The following is a 25,482-nucleotide window of genomic DNA, read 5'->3' as shown; positions in this document are numbered from 1 at the left end:
CAGTCAAGTTTTGTGTTTGCAGGCAACTCATTGTATTAAAGCTATTGAGGAATAAACCATGCTCACAACTAGTAAAGATGATTGGTACAAAACTGAAATCTTTTGTCTATACCTACAGTTAGCCCTCAGAATCTGCAGGTTCCATATCCATAGATTCAACCAAGCAGGGATTAAAATGCACCCAAATTGGATTGGGGAAAAAAAATTACATCTGTACTGAATATGCACAGACTGATTTTCCTTGTCTTTTATTCCCTAAAAATATAGTACAACAACTATTTACATAGTTTTTATATTTTATTAGCTATTATAAGCAATATTGAGATATTTTAAGTTTATGGGAAGATGTGCATAGGTTATATGCAAATACTCTCCATTTTATAGAAGGGAATTGAGCATTTGTGAATTTGGTATCTCAGGAGTCCTGGGACCAGTACCCTTGGATACTGAGGTATAATTGTGCATACTGAACATATTTTTAAAGTGTTTATGAGGCATTCTCCTCTATTAAAGTCTTATGACCCAGTAGAGGAACATTAGAAAAACGAAACAATATCTACAATGAAAGTTGTAATATTCAAAATTTAAATAGATACACTTTTAGCTTTAGTCTGACTTCAGAGTCTCAAACCTGCCATTGAATTTCCATTTGTGTATCTTGTCTGAGTCTTAAACTCATCACATTAGATCGATGAATTTACTTTAGAAAACAAGTTCTCTGGTACTTTACCTTAGGTCAGAAACCATTTGAGTTTTAACAATCAATAATTTTAATTTTAAGTAGTTCTGAGGAGACATTTCAAGTGTTTAAAATATAAATATATATATATTTTAATGAATATTTTGCTCAGAATATGTACTGGAAGCATTACAAGGCTTTCAAAAATAAGAACTGAAGGACTAAGGTTAGATTTTCTTAAAAAAATCACACATTGTTAACTTAGTTTCTTAAGATATTGAGAATGTCTTAAAAACATTTTCATGCTAATTAAGCACAGAAATCTTTTAACACTGTACTATTACTCTGAAAAGAGATGAACATCATCAATGTTAGTGGCTTTTAGAGGAAAAGGTAATGTTTCTCTATTTTATCAATGGTCATTAATATAAAGATTATTAATTAAATCATATGTACTGCCTTCTGAGGAAAAACAAGAAAACCCCAAGAGTTACACACACACACACACACACACACACACACACACACCAAGAAACATTCCATCACTTCACCCGGCAGGTAAAATTTAAAAGTCAAAAAAGATTATAGTTTATTGATTTCCTTAGGCTACTTAAAAATAAATGTGGACCTGTATTCTTTGCATGAAACAAAATATTGAACTCTGCCCTTCAGGCATACTACCATACTTCAAATGCTGATCTTATCATCAGGGGCAAGTCAAACAGAGTTGGACTTTAAAAAGAAAAAAGGAAAACCCTGGAGCCACTGGGAAGCATCAAGGGTTGGGTTGTTGGTCTGGTTCTGGTCAGAACTCACCCAGGGTCACCATGCTGACTAAGAGCCACTAGGCTTCAAGATGACATTTTTCAATAAAAACAAATAACCAGAATTTGAAACATAATATGGAAAGAAAGAGTGTATTCTGAAATTAATTTTCTTTTCCACTTGGCATCTTCTTATTATCCATTCATGAACAGGAAATAGAATATTGTCATGTCTCTGTCATTAGAATTATGTATGATAAAATAATCCTAATAAGTTATAAAATAATAATGTCAAAGAAAATTGCAAATTGGTGAGGAATTAGATGGAAATTTTGTCATGTGTTTAAAATACTGGCCGCATTCTATGTTCCTGGATGCTCACTTTGTAATATTGTGAAATGTATCCATCAACTTTAAATGTGAGTTAAGGCTCCTCAAACAGTGCAGAACACACACAATAAGTTAGTTAAGATTCAGTTAATTAAACCTTGTTTATTTGCAGTAATGTTTTGCTTCTTTTTGAAAAGTTTCAAAACTTTCCATCTTTGACTTGTAGGGACCCACTGCCTAGAGTGCTTCCTAGAACAGAATCTGACATCAATATTTACTCACAGAATTTATGACGTGGCCTGGGAAGTAGCTCTGAATGTGTCAAGCAGAAACATAATCTTGACACAGAAGCTAAAGCTAAAAGCACAAAAGAGTTAAAAGGATAGGCAACATCCTGAAATTATCCTTGAATGCATCTATATCTAAAATTTAGACTGAAATTTAAAAGGGTATTAACAGTTTCTTACACACCTCTCTTTTCCAAATTAATAACCTTTGAGGAGGAAAAGAGCAAGATTGCTATTATTCTAATTCTGTGTTTCTGTTTTAAAATCAGATATTTATTATTTTTAGGGGGAAAATCACTCCAAATAAGACATTTTGAACATTGTATAAGCAAGACTGCTCAGGGAACTAATTGAAAATGGTCGCTTTAATTATGAGAAGTTTGGGGGGAGTGGGGTGGGGAGATGAGGGTGGTAAGAAAACCTGTTACAAAGGGAATCTCTACACGACTGAAACCAGACAAACACAAGGGGGCAGGAAGAGCTCAACTCTAACCGGCTGACTGAAATGGGATCTAAACTATTGTAGTTCGCCCTCCGGATATTTATCAATTCTCTTGGCAGGCAAAGAAATGTGAAGCTGACAAGTGGGTTTAGTTTGTTCTTGGTCTAATTACTGTGAAGAGAACAGGAGCGTCTCTAATGACAGCTACCCCAACAGCGGCGGCTTTGGGACAGCCTGGGGCTACATTCCCTAGAACTTATTCTTTGGTGGGAGACTAGCGATTCTGATCAGACTACATTTCTCACGCATTCCAAATGCCCTATTTTCCTTTTACTCCGTGAACTTTGATTGCAAAGGAGGGGCTTGTTAAAAACTCACCAGTCCGAGGACTGTGTCCATTGTAAATTTATGAGAAGGTACCCCGGGCGGGGCTAGGGGGTTGTAACCTGCTCTAGCTTTGGTTTTAATCCCAGCTGCCTTTTTTTTTTTTTTTTTTTGCAAACATGCGCCCGGAGTTTCTTAAACTGCTCTGGGTTTCGATTCAAACTCAGGAGGCATTGTGTTTAACTTCACTCCCCAGCTTTGCAAGTTTCGGTGAAAAAAAAAAAAAAAAACAAACTATCCTCTTTGCAGGATTTCATTGCAGCGGGGAGAGGGGTTAATACGGGATATTCTTAATTGCAGACAAATTCTAAGAAGTGAATCCCGCACCACAGCGCGTTCCGCTTCCTATGCGTGAGCCCCAAATCTAGCAGCTCAGAGCAAAACGCGATCAAGGGCAAGAAGCTCCAGGTCCCTTTTCCCTGCACTTTCAAGACAACCTGTTGCTCGTTCTTTCTCCTCCCCTCCCCACCGTTTCCCCGCCTCGGTCCCTAGAGCTGATGGACAGAAATCACTACCCAACCCTCGACTCCCGTCCCTCCTCCCGGGACCAACGATTGGTCTCCTGGGAAGACTAGAGTAAGGGGGTAGGAGGGGAAGGATTTCCCTCACAGCCTGGGGTTTGGGGACCTGGGAAGTAAGAGTTGGAGGGACTCAGTTCTCCGCGTGAGTGAGCCGGCAGCGGCGGAGCCCGACGAGCTGGGAGGGCTTATCCTCTTCCGCTGCGGCTCCAGCAGGGACCGCACCGGACACTTCCCATCCTTCTGGCCCAGTCCCAGTTACAGGGGGACTCAGCAGTCAGAGTGCGGTGTTCTTGGCACTTTACGGAGGTGTCTTTGGTAGCCTGCCTGAGGACTGACTGCACGCTTTCAGACTGACCTGTCTGAGCCCTCACGCCGGGATCATGCACCCAGCCAGGACCCCAAAGGTCGCTCCCCCCGCTCGCCGGACAGCCAACTCCACCAGCTCTCAGCCAATACTTGGTCCGCCACCCAGTCTGCTGCTGCTTCTCCTGTCACTGGTAAGCCGCATCTCGGCACAGCCCGCCGTGGGTGACCGAGCATTGCTGTCTCCAGGTCTCGCGGGGGCTGCGGGGGTTCCTTCCGAGGAGGCCATAGTGATGGCGAATCGCGGACTCCGGGTGCCTTTCGGGCGTGAAGTCTGGCTCGATCCGCTGCACGACCTAGTTTTGCAGGTGCAGCCAGGGGACCGCTGCGTGGTGACTGTGCTAGACAACGACGCCCTGGCTCAGAGGCCTGGCCGCCTGAATCCCAAGCGCTTCCCCTGCGACTTTGGCCCAGGAGAGGTGCGCTATTCCCACCTGGGTGCGCGCAGCCCGTCGCGGGACCGCGTGCGACTGCAGCTGCGCTATGACGCTCCTGGAGGGGCAGTAGTGCTACCACTGGTCCTGGAGGTGGAAGTAGTCTTCACCCAACTGGAGGTTGTGACTCGGAACTTGCCTCTGGTCGTGGAAGAACTGCTGGGGACCAGCAATGCCCTGGACGCGCGGAGCTTGGAGTTTGCCTACCAGCCCGAGACGGAGGAGTGCCGCGTGGGCATCCTGACGGGCTTGAGTGCACTGCCTCGCTATGGAGAACTCCTCCACTATCCTCAGGTCCCTGGAGAAGCCAGAGAAGGAAGTACCTCGGAGCCTCTCTTGATGGACTGCAAAGCTTTTCAGGAGCTAGGTGTGCGCTACCGTCACACAGCCCCCAGTCGCTCACCCAACAGAGATTGGGTACCCATGGTGGTGGAGCTGCGTTCACGAGGGGCTCCTCTTGGCAGCCCTGCTCTAAAACGCGAGCACTTCCAGGTGCTAGTGAGGATCCGAGGAGGGGCTGAGAACACCGCACCTAAGCCTAGTTTTGTGGCCATGATGATGATGGAGGTGGACCAGTTTGTACTGACCGCCCTGACTCCAGACATGCTGGCAGCCGAGGATGCTGAGTCTACCCCTGACCTATTGATCTTCAACCTCACCTCTCCCTTACAGCCCGGCCAGGGTTACTTGGTGAGCACCGATGACCGCAGCCTACCCCTCTCCTCCTTCACTCAGAGAGATCTGCACCTTCTGAAGATAGCCTACCAGCCCCCTTCTGAAGACTCTAACCAGGAGCGACTCTTTGAACTGGAGCTAGAAGTAGTGGACCCGGAAGGAGCAGCCTCTGACCCTTTTGCCTTCATGGTAGTGGTGAAGCCTATGAACACACTGGCTCCGGTGGTCACACGAAACACTGGTCTTATTCTCTACGAAGGTCAGTCTCGGCCTCTCACAGGCCCTGCAGGCAGTGGACCACCAAACTTGGTCATCAGTGATGAGGATGACCTAGAAGCAGTGCGACTGGAGGTGGTGGCTGGGCTCCGGCATGGTCACCTTGTCATTCTGGGTGCTCCCAGCAGCAACTCTGCTCCTAAGACCTTTACTGTGGCAGAGCTAGCAGCTGGCCATGTGGTCTACCAGCATGATGACAAAGATGGTTCACTGAGTGACAACCTGGTGCTCCGCATGGTGGATGGAGGAGGCAGACACCAGGTGCAGTTCCTGTTCCCCATCACTTTAGTGCCTGTGGATGACCAGCCACCTGTCCTGAATGCCAACACTGGACTGACATTGGCAGAGGGTGAAACAGTGCTTATCCCACCGCTTGCTCTGAGTGCAACTGACATAGACTCTGATGACTCTCTGCTGCTTTTTGTGCTGGAATCACCCTCCTCAACTGCAGGGCATCTGCTTCTCCGCCAAACTCATCCTCCCCAAGAGGAGCAGGAGCTGATCAGTGGCCTTTGGAGGAAGCAGGGAGCATATTATGAACGAACAGTGACAGAGTGGCAGCAGAAAGACATAACAGAAGGGCGGCTCTTCTATAGACACTCTGGGCCCCATAGTCCTGGCCCAGTGATAGACCAGTTTACATTTAGAGTTCAGGATAACCATGACCCCCCTAATCAATCTGGACTACAGAAGTTTGTAATACGTATTCATCCTGTGGATCGCCTCCCTCCAGAGCTGGTCAGTGGCTGTCCCCTTCGGATGGTGGTGCAGGAATCCCAGCTCACACCACTGAGAAAGAAGTGGCTGCGCTACACTGATCTGGACACCGATGATAGAGAACTCCGTTACACCGTGACCCAGCCCCCTGTGGACACCGATGAAAACCACTCACCAGTCCCACTGGGCACCTTGGTCCTGACTGACTACCCATCCACTGTGGTGACCCATTTTACCCAAGCCCAGATCAATCACCATAAAATTGCATACAGACCCCCAGGTCAAGAACTGGGAGTGGCTGCGCGAGTGGCCCAGTTCCAGTTCCAGGTGGAGGACCGAGCTGGGAATGTGGCTCCTGGTACCTTCACCCTTTACTTGCAGCCCGTGGACAACCAGCCACCTGAGATCCTCAACACTGGCTTCACTATTCAGGAGAAGGGCCACCACATCATAAGTGAGACTGAGTTGCATGTGAGTGATGTAGACACTGATATGACCCACATCATTTTTACCCTCACACAGGCACCCAAACATGGCCACATGCAAGTGTCCGGACAGACACTGCATGTAGGAGAGCTCTTCCACTTGGAGGACATAAAACAGGGGCGAATTTCTTATACTCATAATGGAGATGAGTCCTTGACTGATAGCTGCTCCTTGGAGGTCAGTGACAGACACCATGTGGTGCCTATCACTCTCAGAGTAAATGTCCGGCCAGTGGACCAGGAGGTGCCCATGCTGAGCCTTCCTACAGGTACTCTGGAGTCCTATCTAGACGTCTTAGAAAACGGAGCTACTGAAATCACCACCAGTATTATTAAGGGGACTGATGAACACACTGATGATTTGATGCTGACTTTCCTCTTGGAAGATCCACCCTTGTATGGAGAAATCCTGGTCAATGGAGCTCCAGCAGAGCAGTTCACCCAAAAGGACCTCTTGGAGGGCTCTGTTGTCTATGCCCACACCAGTGGTGAGATTGGCCTATTGCCCAAAGGAGACTCTTTCAACCTGAGCCTGTCAGAAAAGTCTCAAGAATGGAGAATTGGTGGTAATACTATTCAAGGTGTCACGGTGTGGGTAACCATCCTCCCTGTGGACAGCCAGGCCCCAGAAATTTCTGTGGGTGAACAGTTTACAGTAATGGAAGGTGATAAAGGTGTTATAACCTCAATGCACATAAGCGCTGAAGATATTGACTCCCTGAATGATGACCTCCTGTGCACCATAGTTATTCAACCAACCTCAGGCTATGTCGAAAACATTTCTCCAGCCCCAGGCTCTGAGAAGTCCAGAGCAGGGATTGCCATAAGTGCCTTCACTCTGAAAGATCTCAGGCAGGGCCACATTAACTATGTCCAGAGTGTCCACAAAGGGGTGGAACCTGTGGAAGACCGGTTTGTATTTCGTTGCTCTGATGGCATTAACTTTTCAGAGAGACATTTTTTCCCCATTGTAATCATCCCTACCAATGATGAAAAGCCAGAAATGTTTATGAGAGAATTTATAGTAATGGAAGGTATGAGTCTGGTGATTGATACGCCCATCCTCAATGCTGCTGATGCTGACATCCCCCCGGATGACTTAACCTTCACTATTACCCGATTTCCCACTCATGGCCACATCATGAGCCAGCAGATAAATGGCACAGTTCTTGTTGAAAGCTTCACCTTGGATCAGATCATAGAGAGTTCCAGCATTATTTATGAGCATGATGACTCTGAGACCCAGGAAGACAGTTTTGTGATTAAGTTAACGGATGGTGAGCACTCTCTGGAAAAGATGGCCCTCATCATGATCCTCCCTGTGGATGATGAGACCCCCAGAATGACCATCAATAATGGACTGGAGATAGAAATTGGGGAAACCAAAGTCATCAACAATAAAATATTAATGGCCACTGATTTGGACTCTGAAGACAAATCCTTGGTTTATATCATTCGTTATGGGCCAGGACATGGTTTATTACAGAGACGAAAACTTACAGGTGCCTTTGAAAATATCACGCTGGGCATGAATTTTACCCAGGATGAAGTGGACAGAAACTTAATTCAGTATGTCCATTTTGGGCAAGAGGGCATCCGGGACCTAATTAAATTTGATGTGACTGATGGAATTAACGCCCTCATCGATCGCTACTTTTATGTGTCCATTGGGAGTGTTGACATTGTCTTCCCTGACGTGATTAGTAAGGGGGTGTCCTTGAAGGAAGGTGGTAAAGTCACCCTCACAACAGACTTACTAAGCACAAGTGACTTGAACAGCCCGGATGAAAACTTGGTTTTTACCATCACCAGGGCCCCCATGAGAGGTCACCTAGAGTGCACAGACCAACCTGGAGTGTCCATCGCATCTTTCACTCAGCTCCAATTGGCTGGAAACAAAATCTACTACATCCACACAGCTGACGATGAGGTGAAGATGGACAGCTTTGAGTTTCAAGTCACTGACGGACGTAACCCTGTCTTCCGAACGTTCCGTATCTCCATTAGTGACGTGGACAACAAAAAGCCAGTGGTCACCATCCATAACTTGGTTGTCAGCGAAGGTGAAAACAAGCTGATCACGCCCTTTGAACTCACTGTTGAAGACAGAGATACTCCTGACAAACTCCTGAAATTCACTGTCACCCAGGTGCCTGTTCATGGTCATCTCCTTTTCAACAATACCAAACCTGTCATGGCTTTTACCAAGCAAGACTTGAACGAAAACTTAATCAGCTACAAACATGGTGGCACGGAGTCGAGTGAAGACAGCTTCTCCTTCACGGTGACTGATGGCACCCATACAGACTTCTATGTTTTCCCAGATACAGTATTTGAAACGAGGAGACCTCAAGTGATGAAGATCCAGATCTTACCTGTTGACAATAGTGTCCCCCAAATTGCAGTGAATAAAGGGGCCTCTGTGCTTCGCAATCTGGCCACTGGTCACTTGGGGTTCATGATCACAAGCAAAATACTGAAAGTGGAGGATAGAGATAGCCTGCACTTCTCTCTGAAGTTTACTGTGACAGAGGCTCCTCGACATGGATATCTCTTCAACCTGGACAAAGGCAACCACAGCATCACTCAGTTTACTCAAGGTATGTTTCCTTTGCTTTCCTTATACCCAAAGGACATTCCAGGTCTTATTTCCTGAGAGCATGGCCATCCCTGAAAGCCTATAAGTAGAGCATTGAGTTAGGGTCCAAGGGAAGAGAAGGGAGAAAAGAAAAGGGAAAAATAACTGTATACTTACTTTCTTACAAAACAGCTGCCTTGCTGCCAGATGTACCATGACAGTGACCTTTATTAGAGAGAGTATTGATATATTTCAATAGTGGCAAGTTATGTTGCCAAAGTAGGGGCAGGATTGGTGAAATAAAATTGAAGCAGACTTTCCAATTCTGCTGCATTAGCCACAGCTATCCTCTGAGCATCCTCTGTTTCATATGTTATGCATGCTTCATGAAGCATTTCAACACTTTATAGCTGGAGTAGCTCACTAAATTGTATTTATTCAGATTATTATCATTATTAGTGAGCATCCAAATAAACCTTTAAATTTGTGTTATTTTGATTAATGCTGAAGAGCATCACCAATACTATTGTGGTTGCTAGGAACTTTGTAACTAAAAGAAAAAAAAACACATGTTCACGTTTACATGGAGACTTTAACAATTCTCTTATAATATTTCATGACTCAGGCAAACACCTGTCCAAAGACATAACAGATAAACACCCATCTAGAGTTACAACAAGTTATATGAGTTAGAATTATATGTGATAACACAGGATATATTGACTGGGGGGGCGGGATACACCCAAGAAAAGGAGATTATACTACACTTTTAAGAAGACAATGTATTCATCACCAAACTGTACACCTGTTTCATTATTTAGAACCTGAAGATATGTAAACAAGATTAATAGTACACAGAGGAAATTATTTCATCATTTTTGAGCCCTCTCTCTGGCCTGTTTCAAACCCCAGTTGCCTCAAGCTCCTTTGTTCTTGAGGTAACAGGGTTTTTCTAACCTGAATTTCCCTGGTGGGTGGACACAGTCTGAGACAGGAAGGGCAGGTGACCTGTGCTGGGTTATTCAGTGAGAGAAGGGACAAGTCCATTCAGTGTGCCAGATTGGGAGTTAGGACTCTGTTCTCTAGAACGTGCGATTTTCATTACAAAGGCATTTGTGTTGCTTTCATGAAAACCTCACCATGTCAGAAAGGAAATCAGATCCACCATTTGTGGGCTCTGTGGGTAGAGATGAAGTTTAACCCCAGGGCATCCCAGTGGGGGTGTTCTTTTCCTACAGCAGTGTTCTGCTCTTAGATAACAAATACTTTAATAAACATGGATGTAGCAAAACGTAGTGTTCAAGTGAACTGCTTCTCTGTTTGATGCTGGCAAGTAGCCTCACACTCCAACCTCCTGATTCTTGGCCGAAAGCCTGAATGTATCCCAGGGCCTGCAGGGACAGGAAAACCCCAGAGTGCCAAGTGTCACGCCACACCAGCAGGAAACTTTTGTGTGAAGGCTTTCTGAGGATGGGGATGCCATGCAATCCTACACTGGTTCATTTTCATGGAAAGTGAAGAGGATGAAAGGAATATATTAGAGGACAGAAAATGTATTTCAAATCCCTCTCCAGACCTGAAATGGAAATCTGATTTTAGAGATTTTTTTTTTTAAAGAATTTTTGGATGAAGACAGGCAAATGATTTAAGTTCTACAGACCAAATCCAGCAGCTCGAAATATTGGAATGTTATTTCTTAAATGTTCAACCCTAAAAATTATGCCACTTTATTCTAGGCAGTTCTGTTTTTCACTGATTTTGAATTATCTTCAATAACTTTTGTGGGGTTTTGTTTGTTTGTTTGTTTGGTTAATGTAGAGTTAAGTTTGTTGCAAATAGAGATTCTCTTTTTAGGGGAAAAAGTTAAATTTTTAAGGGAAATTATTACATTGCAATACAAACTCAAATATCGACTAGGAAAACTGTTGGTTTTAATTTAGTCACACAGCACTCACATGAACAAGTTGAGGCTGGAGTTTACTTCATAGCAGTTATTTATGGAGATTAGATAAGCAATTAAAAATGGAGAAAGCTTCATCAGAGAACTGCTAGGGCAGCTCTTCCAGTAGGAGAAAGAAAGCAGAGGAAGGACTGTGCCGTCTTTTAATTTGTTTTTGCTTTGTCTTTATCATCTAGGGATAAGCTAAACTATATTTTGATGGATTTTTCAGTGCACTGACTTGATTCAATTTTGCACAGATAGCCAGAGAAAATTTTTATGTTGATTGACCAAGTGGTTCCTAGGAGAAAAAGAATAATAATTGATTTGTAAAATTTTAATTGAAGTTCATTATAAGGAAAAATTAACAATGTCAAATTAGTCAGATTAGGAAAATTATCATTATTTTGTGGTATGGGGTACTGAACTCAGGGCCTCATGCATGCTAGGCAAGTGCTCTACCTCTGAGCTACAGCCACAGTCAAAATTATTTATTTATTTCGAACTTTACAACTTTCCCAAGGTGTCCCCACCCTCCCTCTAGCCAACACCTCACACCAGGTCTGAATCACATGTCTCAAAAACCTGGATTTTTTTTTTATTTGCAGTAGGTACATAATGATACATTATGTGGGATAATTTATAAATCACTTTCAGTAGAGTGGAAATGTCCCCAAAGAGTTTGAATCAGATGTGGTTACCAGACATGTTAATGAACTTACAATAGAAAAGACAGAATGATTGTGTGGGTAAACTGGAAATAAATGTAATTGCATGTTTAACCATTAGAAGAAAACCTGGTTAATTCCTAGATGTTTGCTTGAAGAAGATAGCATTTTAACTTTTGAGTTTTTATCTTGTTAGGACTTGGGTGCCTTAAGAAAGCTAGAGTTAAGGCATATTTACAGTATGTTTATGTTATTTCCAGAGGTACCTGGAGGATAACAATATTTTGCCCAAAGTACTTACTTGAGATTTAAAAAGCCTCTTTTTAAACTATAAATTAGTATCAAAGTTTCAGGGAAAACTAAAAGAATTTTGTTAAGTTCCAACTAATCAATAACACATTCACTGGTTTGGAAGGGAAACATGACACCTGAGTGTCATATTGCATTCATATTCTCTTTTTCTTAAAAAAGGAAAGTTCTGAAAAATCAGTTTTGAAGCAATTATTTGTTTCAATGACACTGTCTCCAAAATACTGTATTTTTGCCTAAGAAATCATTGGCACCAATGTGGGATGTGCTAAGCAGGGCTCTTTCTTTCTTTCTTTTCTCCTAGTAAAACCTTTACATTTTCTTATAAAATTTAGAAAAGGTGAAAATACTGGAAAGAGTCTTCCCCACATGGCCCAAAGCTGTTTTCCCCCCCGTGGTAGGGATGCATAGTCAGTGGAGATTATTTAACTCCTTACTGACAAAGGGAAGGTTACAGGAATTGAGTTAGGAGATTTAAACAGACCAAGAGGCTCTCAGGGCCTGCACTCCTTACCCTGCAGAAACCCATCCATGCCAAGGGAGAGATGCAAGTGTGAGCCATCAGGCAACTTAACATCTTCATTTTACATTAAGGAACGTTTGAGCTTTTACTATAAGACCCTGAGCAAAGGACTTGGGAAGTTAGGATGGGAAACAATATATCCAAGAAATTCTCAATCTGTTAGGAAAGATAGCCACACAGAAAGATAAAAATGACACTAGGCAGAGAGTTTTGGAAATTATAGCACAGCTAAAAGGAAGTATTGCAGGAGGACAGAACATCTTGAACTTGCTTTGCCTCCACGTACCTCTTTTAGCAAGAAGGTGCCATTAACTATAAAATCAGATTTTCACCCCAGGGATTCCTGACCGTGAGTCACCTTTCAAACTTGTATGAGCCAGTGAGGAGCACATCTCACATCTATAGAGTAGGGCTGTAGAAACACATGGATTCTAACACCTTGCCTCACTCAAGTTTATTCTTTCATAAGTTATTATATTTCATTAGATGTATATTATATAAATGTGTGTGTGTGTGTGTGTGTATATATATATATATATATATATATATATATATATATATAGCCTCTGAACTCCCTAGCATGAACTGAAGTAGAGCTTTTGGGAGATGAAAAAAACCCTAAAACACCTACCAGATAAATATATACTATAGACTGTTGTTGAAAACTATTTTTAACTGTGATCCAATTTTATGTAACCTTAGGAAACTCACTGATTGGCCCAGGTCAAATAACCATCTATTGTGAGTGTCACAGAACAGAATATTTGTCCTATTATATTCTCTGTGCACTGTCATTAAGGAGGAGAACTGACAAATTGATGACTAAATTTTAAAAATTGTGCCCTAGTAATCAAAACAAAAAAATCTATTAATTTGAATTTCATAGAGTGAATTTGATATCAAGTGAATTCAACAGAGTAGGAAATAACCTGAGGAGGTATAACTTTCTGCTCTAAATAAAGCTTTCCATTCTTATTAGACGTTGTTTTGTTCTAAGTTCTCTTAGACATCTAGTCAGGATAGTTATTTCAATCTGTGAGGTTTTTAAAGAAGTACCTCCTTGATTTTGCCTTTTAAACTTTGGAGCCCTTCGAAACAGCCGGCTATACCACAGAAGGTAAGAGTGAGGGGGCAAAGCCTTTTGCTTCTGAGGGCCAGTCCTCCAGAGAGGCAAAGGATGTAATTCAAGAGGGCCAGGAAATCTACCATGCCTCAAAACATCTTCCTTTCCACCTGTCATGGTGCTTGACATTCCGTATTTAGGAGTCACTCTTGGTGCACGAACATGTGAGCACTACTGGGAGTGGCGACACCTTGCTATTATTACATCCTATGTCTCGCACTCTTGTGTAGGGCATCAAATTTCCACAGACAGCTGAAATCAAGGGGCTTAGAGATCTGACGGTTTAAGATAGTACTGTTCCCCTGGAAGAGGATCTAAACACATTTACAGAAAGACAACAGCCAATAGGATTTATTTACGGTAAGAAACTTGCCAAAGTAATTAATCATCTTGCTTTTGGTTATTTTCTAGCTGACATTGATGACATGAAAATATGCTATGTCTTAAAAGAAGGGGCTAATGCCACAAGTGATGTGTTCCATTTTGCAGTTGAAGATGGTGGTAAGTATTCCATTTTTCTAGTAGTGAAATGGAGGAGAGGGACTTGTCTTCATTGCTCTTTGATATCAATATTACAAGGAATCTTTATCAAGAATCATTTTATGCTTATCTGAATTTAGGTGGAGTGAATTTAATATTTGCTGCAGAAAACTTTATCGTTTAAATTTGACACAGTGCTAGTCTGTAATGACTATAGACATGTTATAGTTGTATCCTTTTTGTCTTGGTGATTTGTAAGCACTAAAGAGAGATCTGTATAAATAGGATCCCCACGTCCAGTTGTTCAGATTATATCTTGCATGAAGTTGACTACTTGAGGTGATGCAAGGATATTGGAATCCAGCCCAGTTCCACTCAGCCATGTGCCCGCTGGGTGTATCTACACAAAATAAGTATCTTTTTCTAATTTGCATATGGTGCCCTGTAGATTCATTCTGATAGAAAAGGTTTGCACTCACAGAGAACTCAATGCTAAATAAAGGGTTGTTTTATCTCACCTATCTCAGGATACCTAATGTTTTTCTTAGTTTGAGGATTTTTTTTTTTTTTTTATGATCTAGTCTAGCTAAAAATTTTCCTTGGTGAATTCTGAAGAATACTGCAGAGAATGGGTATAAATTTCTGACAGAGTCCAATTTTTCATCACTGTGACCAAAATGGCTGATATAAGCAACATAGAGGAGGAAAGATTTATTTTGCAGCTCCATTGCTTTGGAGTTGAGGTAAGGCAGAACATCATGGTAAAGGGGCATAGCAAAGAAACGCTACTCAACTCAAGGTAGCTAGGAACCAAAGAGAGAGAGAAGAGAGGAAGAGGCCATGAACAATATGTCCCCAAGCATGTGCCTCATGACCTACAGCCTGTAACTATGTCCCAACTGCCTACAGTTTCCACCTCCTCCCAGTAAACAATTCAAATTATTAATCCACCAAATGGATTAATATATTGATGAAGTCAGAGACTACATGATCCGATCACTTCCCCAAGCCCCACATCTGTATGCTGATGCACTGGGGACCACGTCTTCAACACTTAAACTTTGGTCAAACATTCCAGACCCAAACTGTAACACTTTCCATCTAAGTTTCTGGGCAATGTTATTACCATTACTTCCCCCAAACCGGCTGCCACTCATGCTCTTTCCAGCTCCCAGTGCCTCCTCTTCTTAACCCTGTGGACTAGGAGAAAACTGATCACTTCTGAATTGGTTATAAAGATGTTTTTGTTCTTGTGTGCCCTCGTGGGAAACAGAAGAGACTCAGCAAGTACTTGTGTTGTGTGAACGGGACACCGGAAGGAGGGCATGTATGAGAGAAAAGAGGGAGAAGCAAAATGAGTCAGACTCAGTCATCTGTTTCCTTATGATGCCTTTTAAAAATGGCACACTATTAAGTCATCCATCTCAAAATGATTGCATCCTTAGCCTCCATATTCATTGAAGCAGTAAATAGAATTTGTTTAAAATATCACTGGACACAACATGATCACAGCTCTCAGAAATGACATCTGCTGAGTGTGTGCCAGAGAGGCAAAAAAGTGTGTTAACTTGGGCTCAACTATTTAAATCAGAGCTTAATAGAGCTAATGCCTTTATTTTGAGAGTGAAAAGTCACAGCTTAGTACTCTACATATTGAAATAAGGAATCCTAGCAAAGAACACAGTTCTAAAGAAAGAAATCAAATTTATTTTTTAAAAAGGTTTTCTGGATCTTATTATTCAAACGTTAGAGTCTGCTGAAAAAAACTGTAGAGTGACACCAGAAATAATCAAATATTGATGCAAGACATCAGATCTATCACTTAGAATGTCTAAAGGAGCCCTAATAGCAAAAGTTTAAATCCTTTAAAATTACAAGGCAAGTTTAAATCCCAATAGCTACAACTATTCTAAGATATTATAGATCGTACTTTTTTTTTTTTTTTGCTTTTCTTCCCCCATTTATGCCCACACACATGCACAAACACTTTTATTCTATTATTCTGCACACCCTTAGCTGGGTGAAATAACATCATTTTCACTAAATTTAAGTCTGTGTTCAACTTTGGAAAGCATGTAGTATCATATTTCCAAATATTAAGTTAGGATTGACAGGCTAAAGAGACTAGGCTTATTTTAGAATTCCTGGAAATATTGTGCGGCTTCTGAAGATTGTCTTTGTGTTTATGGGAACAAGTAGGAAATCATTCGAGCTTTTTCAGAGTTTCAGTTTCACATGAAAAGAAAAATTTCAGAGATATTCTTTACTCTCTTCCTTTCCACAGGCATAGCATGACTGAGAGAGCTCAGGCAGATTCGGGCAAACTCTTAAAACAGAGTTTACCTTAACTTCCCAGAAGAAAATTTTCCTTTGACCAGATAAACACAGAAACTTGCAAGACTGAAAACAAAAAGCCACCTATATATCTCAAAATGGTTTTGACCTGATTCCTTTTATAAAGGGATTCTTGTATTATCTCATAAATAGTCTCACATTTGAATCAGAAATACAGTTCTCTTTAAACTTGCAGAATATGAACTATAGTGACTAATTATTATCTACTTTATATAGTAGTAGTAAGCATACCCTTAAATTGTACCCATGAAATACATCAAGCACTTCAAGTATTTTACATCTGGGAAGTCAGTCAAGACATGATAGCTTAAAATTAATAATTCTTTATTTCAAATGTCTTTCCAATCCTTTAAATTCACCTTCAAATTAACAAGTCTAATTTTAGGATGGTATCCCTCTAAGTAAATTATTGGTGCAAATATAATCCTTGAATAATCTTAAAGGTAACAAATAATTTAATTTCAGGGATCAAGTGGATTTAATTGTGTGATCATGGACACCTGTCTGGCCACAAGATTTTTCTATCATGAGGTAGCCTTGGATTAGTGATGGTCACTACATTTTAGGTTTTGGAGCACTTTGAGGTTCCTACCAAACGACAGGAGTAAAGAGTACTGAGGAAAAGATAATGTCAGGGTTTTCTTCTCTGGGGGATTCTACTGTATTTGGACTTGATGAATGTTGGTTGATATATCACTATGTGTTTAAAAGCCCAGGGATCCTTACATCTTAGGGTTCTTTCCATTAGATTTTAAACCTTCTATATGGTTTATTGGTAATATTGCCTTCATAGCATCCCTGTGAGCTTGATAAAACAACAACAACAAACAGTATGATTTCCTATATAACAGATGAGGAAACTACATCACAGAAATGGGTAACTGATCCCTTTCAAGTTGCACAACAGGTAACTAGAGGCTGACTTCAATCCCAGATTCTTTCCAGAGTGATAACTGATAACTTCCCATTTGCTTTGGATACCCACAGGATAGGGAAAGACTCCTAACTTCTCTGCCTTGTCCAGACCAAATTTTTAGGACTATTTAATTGATGAGACTGAGTCAGAATAGGCTCTACTGATAAGGCATACAGAAAGTTTTGTGTCTCCTGGAATGTGAATTTTTAAAACACTTTAAAGGTCCTACCTCCACAAACTTTATAGTGCTCTTCCCTGGTATTATGGTGCAATTCTTAAAATGATTATTTGGTAATGAAATATGTTTGCTAGAATGTTAAGGAAGAGCATGCAAATGTTTAGTCAGACTGGCCCATCCATCCAGGTATCCTGGGGCCAGTCACCACATGTGGATGCACTGTACCAACCTGGAAGGACAAACTCTGAAGTTCAGGGATGTATTCCAGTAACATGTGGCTTTTTCTAATGAGCCTGTGCATTTAAATACCTTTAAGCAATCACCTATGGATTTAATCAATGGGTCTTCCATTTCTTTTTCATTTCACCCTTTATAGCTTCATGAAATGTGAAGTTCAGGAGGCTTTCCCCATCCTGTGGCTGTCCTAAGCAAGTGGGGCATTACCAGTTATCCCTGGGGAAAGAATCTGGGAATGAAGTCAGCCTCTGGTTACTTGGTTGTACAAATTGAAGGGGGTCAGTTACCCATTTCTGTGATGTGGTTTCCTCATCTGTTATATAGGAATAATACTATTTGTTGTTGTTGTTTTACCAACATAATCCCGCTGCAGACCTGGGAAACACATCCTCTTGATGATTGCCTCTGAATTCTAATTCCAGATTTAGTACTCCAGACTTCTGTGGGGGTGTTCATGTATCTCCTTCATCATTGAACACATTCTTATCTGATTCCTTCTCAGCATTCAACCCTATGGATTTTCTGTGAGCTGTTTTAATACAAAAGTGTTTTTTTCCCCAGTCGCTTTTTAGTTTTCTCTTCAGGGAGCTCCTCTGTTTGTGTATTGGGATGTGAAAGACAGTCTCACATAACTATTCCAGGTATGTCCCACCCTCAAACCAAATGACTGTTAATCACTCTTCCAAACCAGGCTCAAATGTGGTTTCCTCTCCAGAGTTATTCCCCATATCATAATGAGGAAGTTAGCTTCACCCTTCTTTGTGCTTCTATCCATAACTTTATTTGCAGAAGGAATGTTGTACTATGATTATTTGTTAACATCAAGACTTCTATTAGTAGGAAAGAAGCTCCTTCGTATCAAAGGATATCATTAATCTTTGTACCTCTAGGCCCACAGGGCTGAGCACATGGCATACTTACCAAATATTAAAAAGGATGAATGGATAAATGGGAGGGAAAAACTCAGTTAAGTAGTATTTTAAGAAAAGTTCCTATAAACAATTTCCAGTGGACCTTCTGCATTCCTTTACAATGATCTCTTATCCTAGCTTTAATATAAATCCCTGTGGCACCACGAGAGATTTTTAGTAAAGCTTTCACATATATAAATACATGAAACCAACTGCTGTGAAAATTCCTTTGAAATCTTCACTGAAATATATTTCAGATTGAAAAAATTCATAGTAGCCACCAGTTCCAATCTCAGATTATTCTTAAAGAATTCTTTTCAGGAAAAATCAATATTTGTCAATATACTACATAAACTATTTGTCAATATGCCATATAAACAATTATACAATTTAAATGCAAATATACACTTTTTAAATAAATCACTGAAATTTTGAAAAACTATCATAAGTGTTCTGTGTTTTGGTTACACCAATTTTTTCCTCAAGTGATGAGACAACATTATGACAAAGAAATATAAATCTGTATAAGCATAAAGTATCACCAGTTCTTATTAAAAGATTGTTGTGTAAACTTTTATAGTTTGCTTTTTTTTCCTTCAGTGCTCAGGATTAAAACCAGGGTCTCATAGCCTCATTCATACATCTCCAACCCTAAAGATGGTCATAAGAAAGCGTTAGGATAGTGGTCATCTGGCTTAATAATACTGAATAGGAGGAGCTGGACTTTATTCTTCATTATCAAAACCTGTTTGCTGCTTCCTCATTTGAACTCTCATATGACATGGGCATGCCGTCTGGGTGCTGCCTTCCAGTCTTGGCATTGACACTGGGGAAGTGACATAAAATCTGTGTAGGCCATTACAGTGTATCTGGTCCACAGCCAGACATTTTTTTGGCTGCTGTCTGTGATCATGCCTTTTGGTGCCCAAGTCTCCATTCGCCAAGATCCTTAACTTGTGTGCTATTGAAAGATATAAATAGTATCTTGACATAGTAGAAGAGTTTCAAAGTCATTTTTATCTCTGATATGTCAGTTAAGGTCGAGGCTTTTGAATTTTTATTCCATCCTTGACAATTAAATACTCAAATGCAAAAAAGACCACTAGAAACTCTTTATTCTAGATAGAAGGAGCACAAGTTTTAACTTGAAGGTGACCAGTAACCTCAGGGTTTATGGCAAAGCAATTACTGATATTTAGCTTGAAGTTAAAGCTAGGGCTGGAAAAATATAAATAAGTACTATGAATAGAAAAATAAGGTCTGAGTATAAGCATTAAAAGATTATACAGACATACTCAGCTTAGAGAGTGAAGCATGCATTCTTGACAATAAAATTAATTGCTAGTGACATGACAACCAGAGGAAGTATACTAGTTATAGTAAGATGGTGAAGTAATGTCAGGCACTGATACAAATATTTTTAATCTGTTAGCATGCACAAGATCTACTAGAATACAGATCCTGGGGAGGAGTGTTGGCTAGTGCTAAATGTACACAAGCTTTTTTTTTTTTTTTTTTTTCCCCCATTGAGTAGTTCAGAATAGTTCAAGTCATTAAGATCTTTCTATGCTGGATCCTTGACTTTAAAGCATCACTCTATTAATATACCTGTTGTTCAGTGTCCAGGAAAGAAGTAATACCTTTTAGACAGAAAAATATCAACTAAATTGTATCAGTTATTATGCTTTAGGCTCATTCCAAAATTATCATATGACTTTACTATTTTTATTGGCTTTAGTTCAGAGGACACTTTCCTGAAATCATTAAATCTTTGGGTGAGTATGAATTCTTATCAGGCACATCTCTAGAGATTTTAACATGAACCTCTGTTTACATTGAGAACAAATCATAGTCACCTTTTAAAAACTTTCACAAGTGATTAAAATACCATAATCTCAAATCAAATATTTATTTGTGGTATTTATTACACAATTCAGTCATATTCCATTCTATCTCATTAAGTTTCCTCTGGGTGACTGGGAGAATCCCAAAGTGGTTTTCAGTGAGCACTTTCACAATTATAAGTTGTATTATTCTCTATTTGCTAGAAGCAATGAGAATGCATGAGAGAACAGGATGGGATATCATAGAAGGATCAGAGTTTCTATGATGAAATTTATTTTCTTAAAAGAGATTTCCTATTCCTTTAAATTATTTGACAAATATTTTTTGAAGTACCCACTTCATTTGGGGTGTCCATTGGGATCTGGGAAGACAATGATGAATATAACAATCATAATCTTTGACCTGGGATTCATCCTGAAGATAAAGCAATAGACGAAACATTTGTGCATTGTTTAAAGTATTCTGGAGGTTAAAATATAGAAATGCAGCCATCAGGAAAGGCTTCTAGAAGGTGATATTTAAACTTAGAATGAGGGCTGGGGATGTGGCTCAAGCAGTAGCGCGCTCACCTGGCATGAGTGCGGCCCGGGTTCGATCCTCGCACCACATACAAACAAAGATGTTGTGTCCGCCGAAAACTAAAAAATAAATATTAAAATTCTCTCTCTCTCTCTTTAAAAAAATATTTAAAAATTCTCTCTCTCTCTCTCTAAAAATAAAATTTAAAAAAAATTAGAATGAGATACAGCTGCTAAGAGAAGAAGACGTGCTATAGGCAGAAGGAGAAGCATATGCGAAGGTACTGAGCTTTGGTGTTCAAGTCACTGGGAGAGCACCAGCATGCCTGGAGCTCAGTCAATAAACCAGAGACCAAGCGGAGAGGAGCCCCTGGCCCGATGGTGCAGAGCCTTGTAAATCAGTGGGAGTAATTTAGAAAAAGGAAGCCCCCAAATCATTTTATAGCAGGGGAGTAACATATATTCCACTTTGTGCTTTAAGAAGAGGACCCTTGCGACTGTAGAGAATCAATAGAAGATCAATGAAGGCAAAGAGGGAGATTAAGATGAGGCCGACGTTAACATGAGGTTCAGTAAGACAGATTTGACGTGGAAAGGAGATACAATTTGGGATCTAAATCTATAGGACTTATGAATTGGATTGTAGTGAAGAAAAAAGGAGAACTTAAGCAAGTGTGATTCTGGGTTCCGTAGCCCCTGTAATATTACTAATATTTACTAAGATAAGGGAAAGGCTGGAAGGGATGGCAAAGGTTTAAAGCAGGAAATTAGGAGGTCCTTTTGGGCATGTTAATTATAAGATGCCTTCCTCCTTTAAAATGTGCACACAGGAAGGCCAGCCCCTGACCCTGCTTATCTTCTCCCCATCAGAGTTAGCTGCACAGCCTTTAGAGTAGGAACTAGAACACGCACTGGTTCTCTTGCTAAAATTGTTGATGTGACCCTGACCAAGAGATGGAAACATTCTTAACCTTGATTTCATTGGTAAAGTGGGGATAATAATAGTACCTAGCTAATAGGGTTCTTTTGAAGATTAAGTACGATGTTGCATGGAAAGAAGATTACTCATGTGGTGCAGTTTCTGCCGAATGTGAGTTGCTGTGCAGGGGCTGTTGCTCCCTGCTGCTGTCCCTATCCCTCGGAGGGACTTCTGGGAGTCATTTTTTTCTTTACTCTTATTTTCTTGTTTTGTCTTTTTGTTTTTCCTTTAACTTGCTTTCTCGGTTTCTCCTCTCTCCCTCTCTTCCTTTCTTGTGTTCTCTTGTTCCTCTCACAGCAGTGGGCTATACCATTGTCTGATTTTGGTGGAGAGATGGGGAGAACTACAGTAATGGAAAGTCGAAAGGTGATCAGCCTTTCTGTAACACATAGCTTAAAGGCTAAGGATGCTTCCAAAGTTATTTCACAGGTTGTAAGTAGCTTAACCAAGATTTTCATGAAAAAAAAAATATACATAGGAAATTTTCCCTATGATCATATAAGAGAAATACAAAAGTCTGTGTCTCTTGAGCCGAATATGAGCATGTTTTATTTCTCCTTTCTATTGGCTTTAAGTATAAATTTTTTAGGCTTGAAGATTAAAGTTCTTAACTTGATTTTATCAAAATATAGCTCTCCAAAATATCTCCAAAATGTAAAATCCAAAGGATAGCTTTTCTTGCAAATCTCTAATACACTCAGTCACAACAGTCTGAAGATATTGATAAGATGCCATGTTTATTCAGGTCTTAGAATTACCCAATAGGCTTAGTATGTACAGAATGCTGTAGTTGCCCTGATAGACAGATGCCCCATTTAGTGAATATTTTAAAGAAAATAAAGCAATTAAACAAATGTACCTTTGGAAATGCTCATAAGTTTAGATTGAAAATTTTCTGTTGAGGTTATTGAAAAACAAGTGCTGAGTATATGTATATATACCCAGAATGTTTCTTAAAAAATAAACATTGCTTGTGAGAACAATTTGTCATAAACAGATACTTCTTATTTCCATGTCATGAAAATATAAAATCTGTTTTCCCATGAGATTAGGAGGAAAATATTTATTGTAATAAATAAATCTTGTAATCCTGGCATTCTTATAAATAATGATTGGATAATGAATGGATTTTATTGAACAGCTACAGTGTTAAACTTTCTATTCTGTAATTATTAAAGCTTATGTCTTTTGGTAATATCCCATTGAAGTCAAAGGGTCAAATGTCATATTTAATCCTGATTACAAATAGGAAAAATAAGACTGATTGAACTTTAACTTTGTGAAAAATTGATGAATGAGTGAACCACACATTCAAATAAAGTATTGGTGTTCTTGTTAGCACTTTACAAATGTAGATTGATTTTCTTTTTTCTGTTCTAGTTAGTTATACATGACAGTAGAATGCATTTTAATGCATCATACATAGATGGAGTATAACTTCTCACTTTTCTGGTTGTACATGATGTCGAACTACACCAGTAGTGTAATCCCATACACACATAGAGTAATAATATCCAATTTAATCTATTATTCTTCCTACTTCCATGTTCCTTCCCCTCCCCTCACTCCCCTCTGTGTAATGGAAAGTACCTCTATTCTTCCCTAAACTGCCCCCCCCTTTGTGAATTAGCATCCGCATATCAGAGAAAACATTTGGCCTTTGGTTCTTTTGGAGGGGCTTATTTCACTTAGCATGAATTGTGGGTTCCACAGGCAAAACAGTGGGCTAAGAACAAGCTCCTACACCATAGAGTAGATAGATAACATTTTCCTTAGAGCAAAATGTTAATGCGAATGAGAAAAAAATGTTTTCCTTAATATTCTGTTTTATAACAATTGTTGTGAATATGCTAAATTATTAATTTATTAATTTGGCTCTGCCCTTGTAAGTAAAAGTAAAAAATTGCCAAGTAGCTATATGTGAGCAATTTTCACTGAGAGAATAAATATCATGTTCAAGAAATAGTGTACCTTCAAATGATTTAAATTTAGAATTCTGACATTGTTTCTAGAAGAGATTTTTCCAGAATGATTAATTCAGCTATAGCTAATTATCATTCAAGAGTTATTCTTTAAACAGAATATCAGTATTCTTGGAACAAAGAAATTAAAAGAAAAAAGAATAAGAGAATAATTATAAAATTATGTTTGGTTTTCAATTTAGAACTACTCTTTGTTCTTCATGTTAATTTTGAACTAAGCTTGGAAAGTAACAACCTTCCTCGCACCTTTTGATGAAGGAACCCAGGACACAATTCTCTTTTTGACTGGAGACAGCTCTGACTACATTATTCTAGACTGAGAGCAGAACCACTTGCTCTCCATTCCTTTGCTGGATTCTTTAGTGAAGAAAGGTTGAATCATTTCATCTTGGTAACGTGCCACCTGCTGCCTCTAACTCCACTTCTGTAGCTGTGGGAGGCATGAGTTGAGAACACTGAAAACAGTGTTTTCAAGCACCGTTCAAGAGAGCCACTTAGGAAATTGAAAACAAAGTGGTGAAACTGGTTGGAGAACTTCAGAAATCCAGGAGACAGGAAAAACCATCTCGGGTTCCCATAATTCTTCCCTCACTTTATTTTATGCAAAAATAGCTGAAAATAAAGTGATTTGCTTTTCAGCTATAAAATTTAAAAAGGTAGACCATACTTATTCTCTTAAGATTTTTTTTAAATCCCCTCAGAATTATTCTTGCTACCTGGACCTCAATGTCATTTTATGTCACTGACCACCTTTTTTTTTTTTTACCTGTTTCCTGAATTGTCACATTCCTACATGTCACTCCATGTCTATTTACTTCTGTTACAACCACATGGATGTTCATCTTAAATGACTTAATAGATGGAAAGTGCTTAAAATAATCATTGGCCCAAAGTAAATTCTTTATCAGTTTGAGCCATTTCCCCCACTATAATGTCGGCTGATACCCATGAAAAACAGGTGTTTTATCTCTATTTTTCATGAATATGTCTTTAGTGCCTGGCACACACAGATGCTCAATGATTTCTACGTAGTTATTGAATGAATGAGTCTATTTCGTCTAATGCACTTCTCCTCATGGGTGTCTTTCTCTCATGTTGTTTTCCCCTTTGATTCATATATGCCTGTTTCCATGGTTACTAAAAATAGCAGATGTGATATTAAATTATCTTTGTAAAAAAAAAATCCTCTTCCCTCCCTTCATTGTTAATTTTCTAAAATTCAAATCTGAGCTGTCCTTAGATTTCAACTCTCATGACCTCTTCATGGCATAAAATCCAGACTTTTCTCTTTTTTTTTTTTTATTGGTTGTTCAAAACATTATAAAGCTCTTGACATATCATATGTCATACATTAGATTCAAGTTGGTTATGAACTCCCAATTTTACCCCAAATACAGATTGCAGAATCACATCGGTTACACCTCCACATTTTTACATAATGCCCTATTAGTAACTGTTGTATTCTGCTACCTTTCCTATCCTCTACCATCCCCCCTCCCTCCCCTCCCATCTTCTCTCTCTACCCCATCCACTGTAATTCATATCTCTCCTTGTTTATTTTCCCATTCCCCTCACAACCTCTTA

The 25,482-nt window shown here is 39.9% G+C and overlaps 1 protein-coding gene across 1 annotated transcript in view; it reads left to right on the top strand.

The window, feature by feature from the left end:
• The first annotated feature begins 3,787 nt into the window (after window positions 1–3,787).
• Window positions 3,788–25,482, top strand: part of Frem2 (FRAS1 related extracellular matrix 2) — a 166,064-nt gene continuing 144,369 nt past the window's right edge. Inside the window, exons 1-2 of the mRNA XM_027928932.3 lie at window positions 3,788–8,957; window positions 13,909–13,998. Of these exons, the coding sequence (XP_027784733.3) occupies window positions 3,788–8,957; window positions 13,909–13,998 (5,260 nt within the window). The remainder of the gene's footprint in view (window positions 8,958–13,908; window positions 13,999–25,482) is intronic.

Source organism: Marmota flaviventris, chromosome 4, assembly GCF_047511675.1.
Source record: "Marmota flaviventris isolate mMarFla1 chromosome 4, mMarFla1.hap1, whole genome shotgun sequence".
In the NCBI taxonomy this organism is placed as follows: domain Eukaryota; kingdom Metazoa; phylum Chordata; class Mammalia; order Rodentia; family Sciuridae; genus Marmota; species Marmota flaviventris.
The sequence above is the reverse complement of the archived record's forward strand: the minus strand, read 5'-3'. Positions and strand labels throughout refer to the sequence as shown.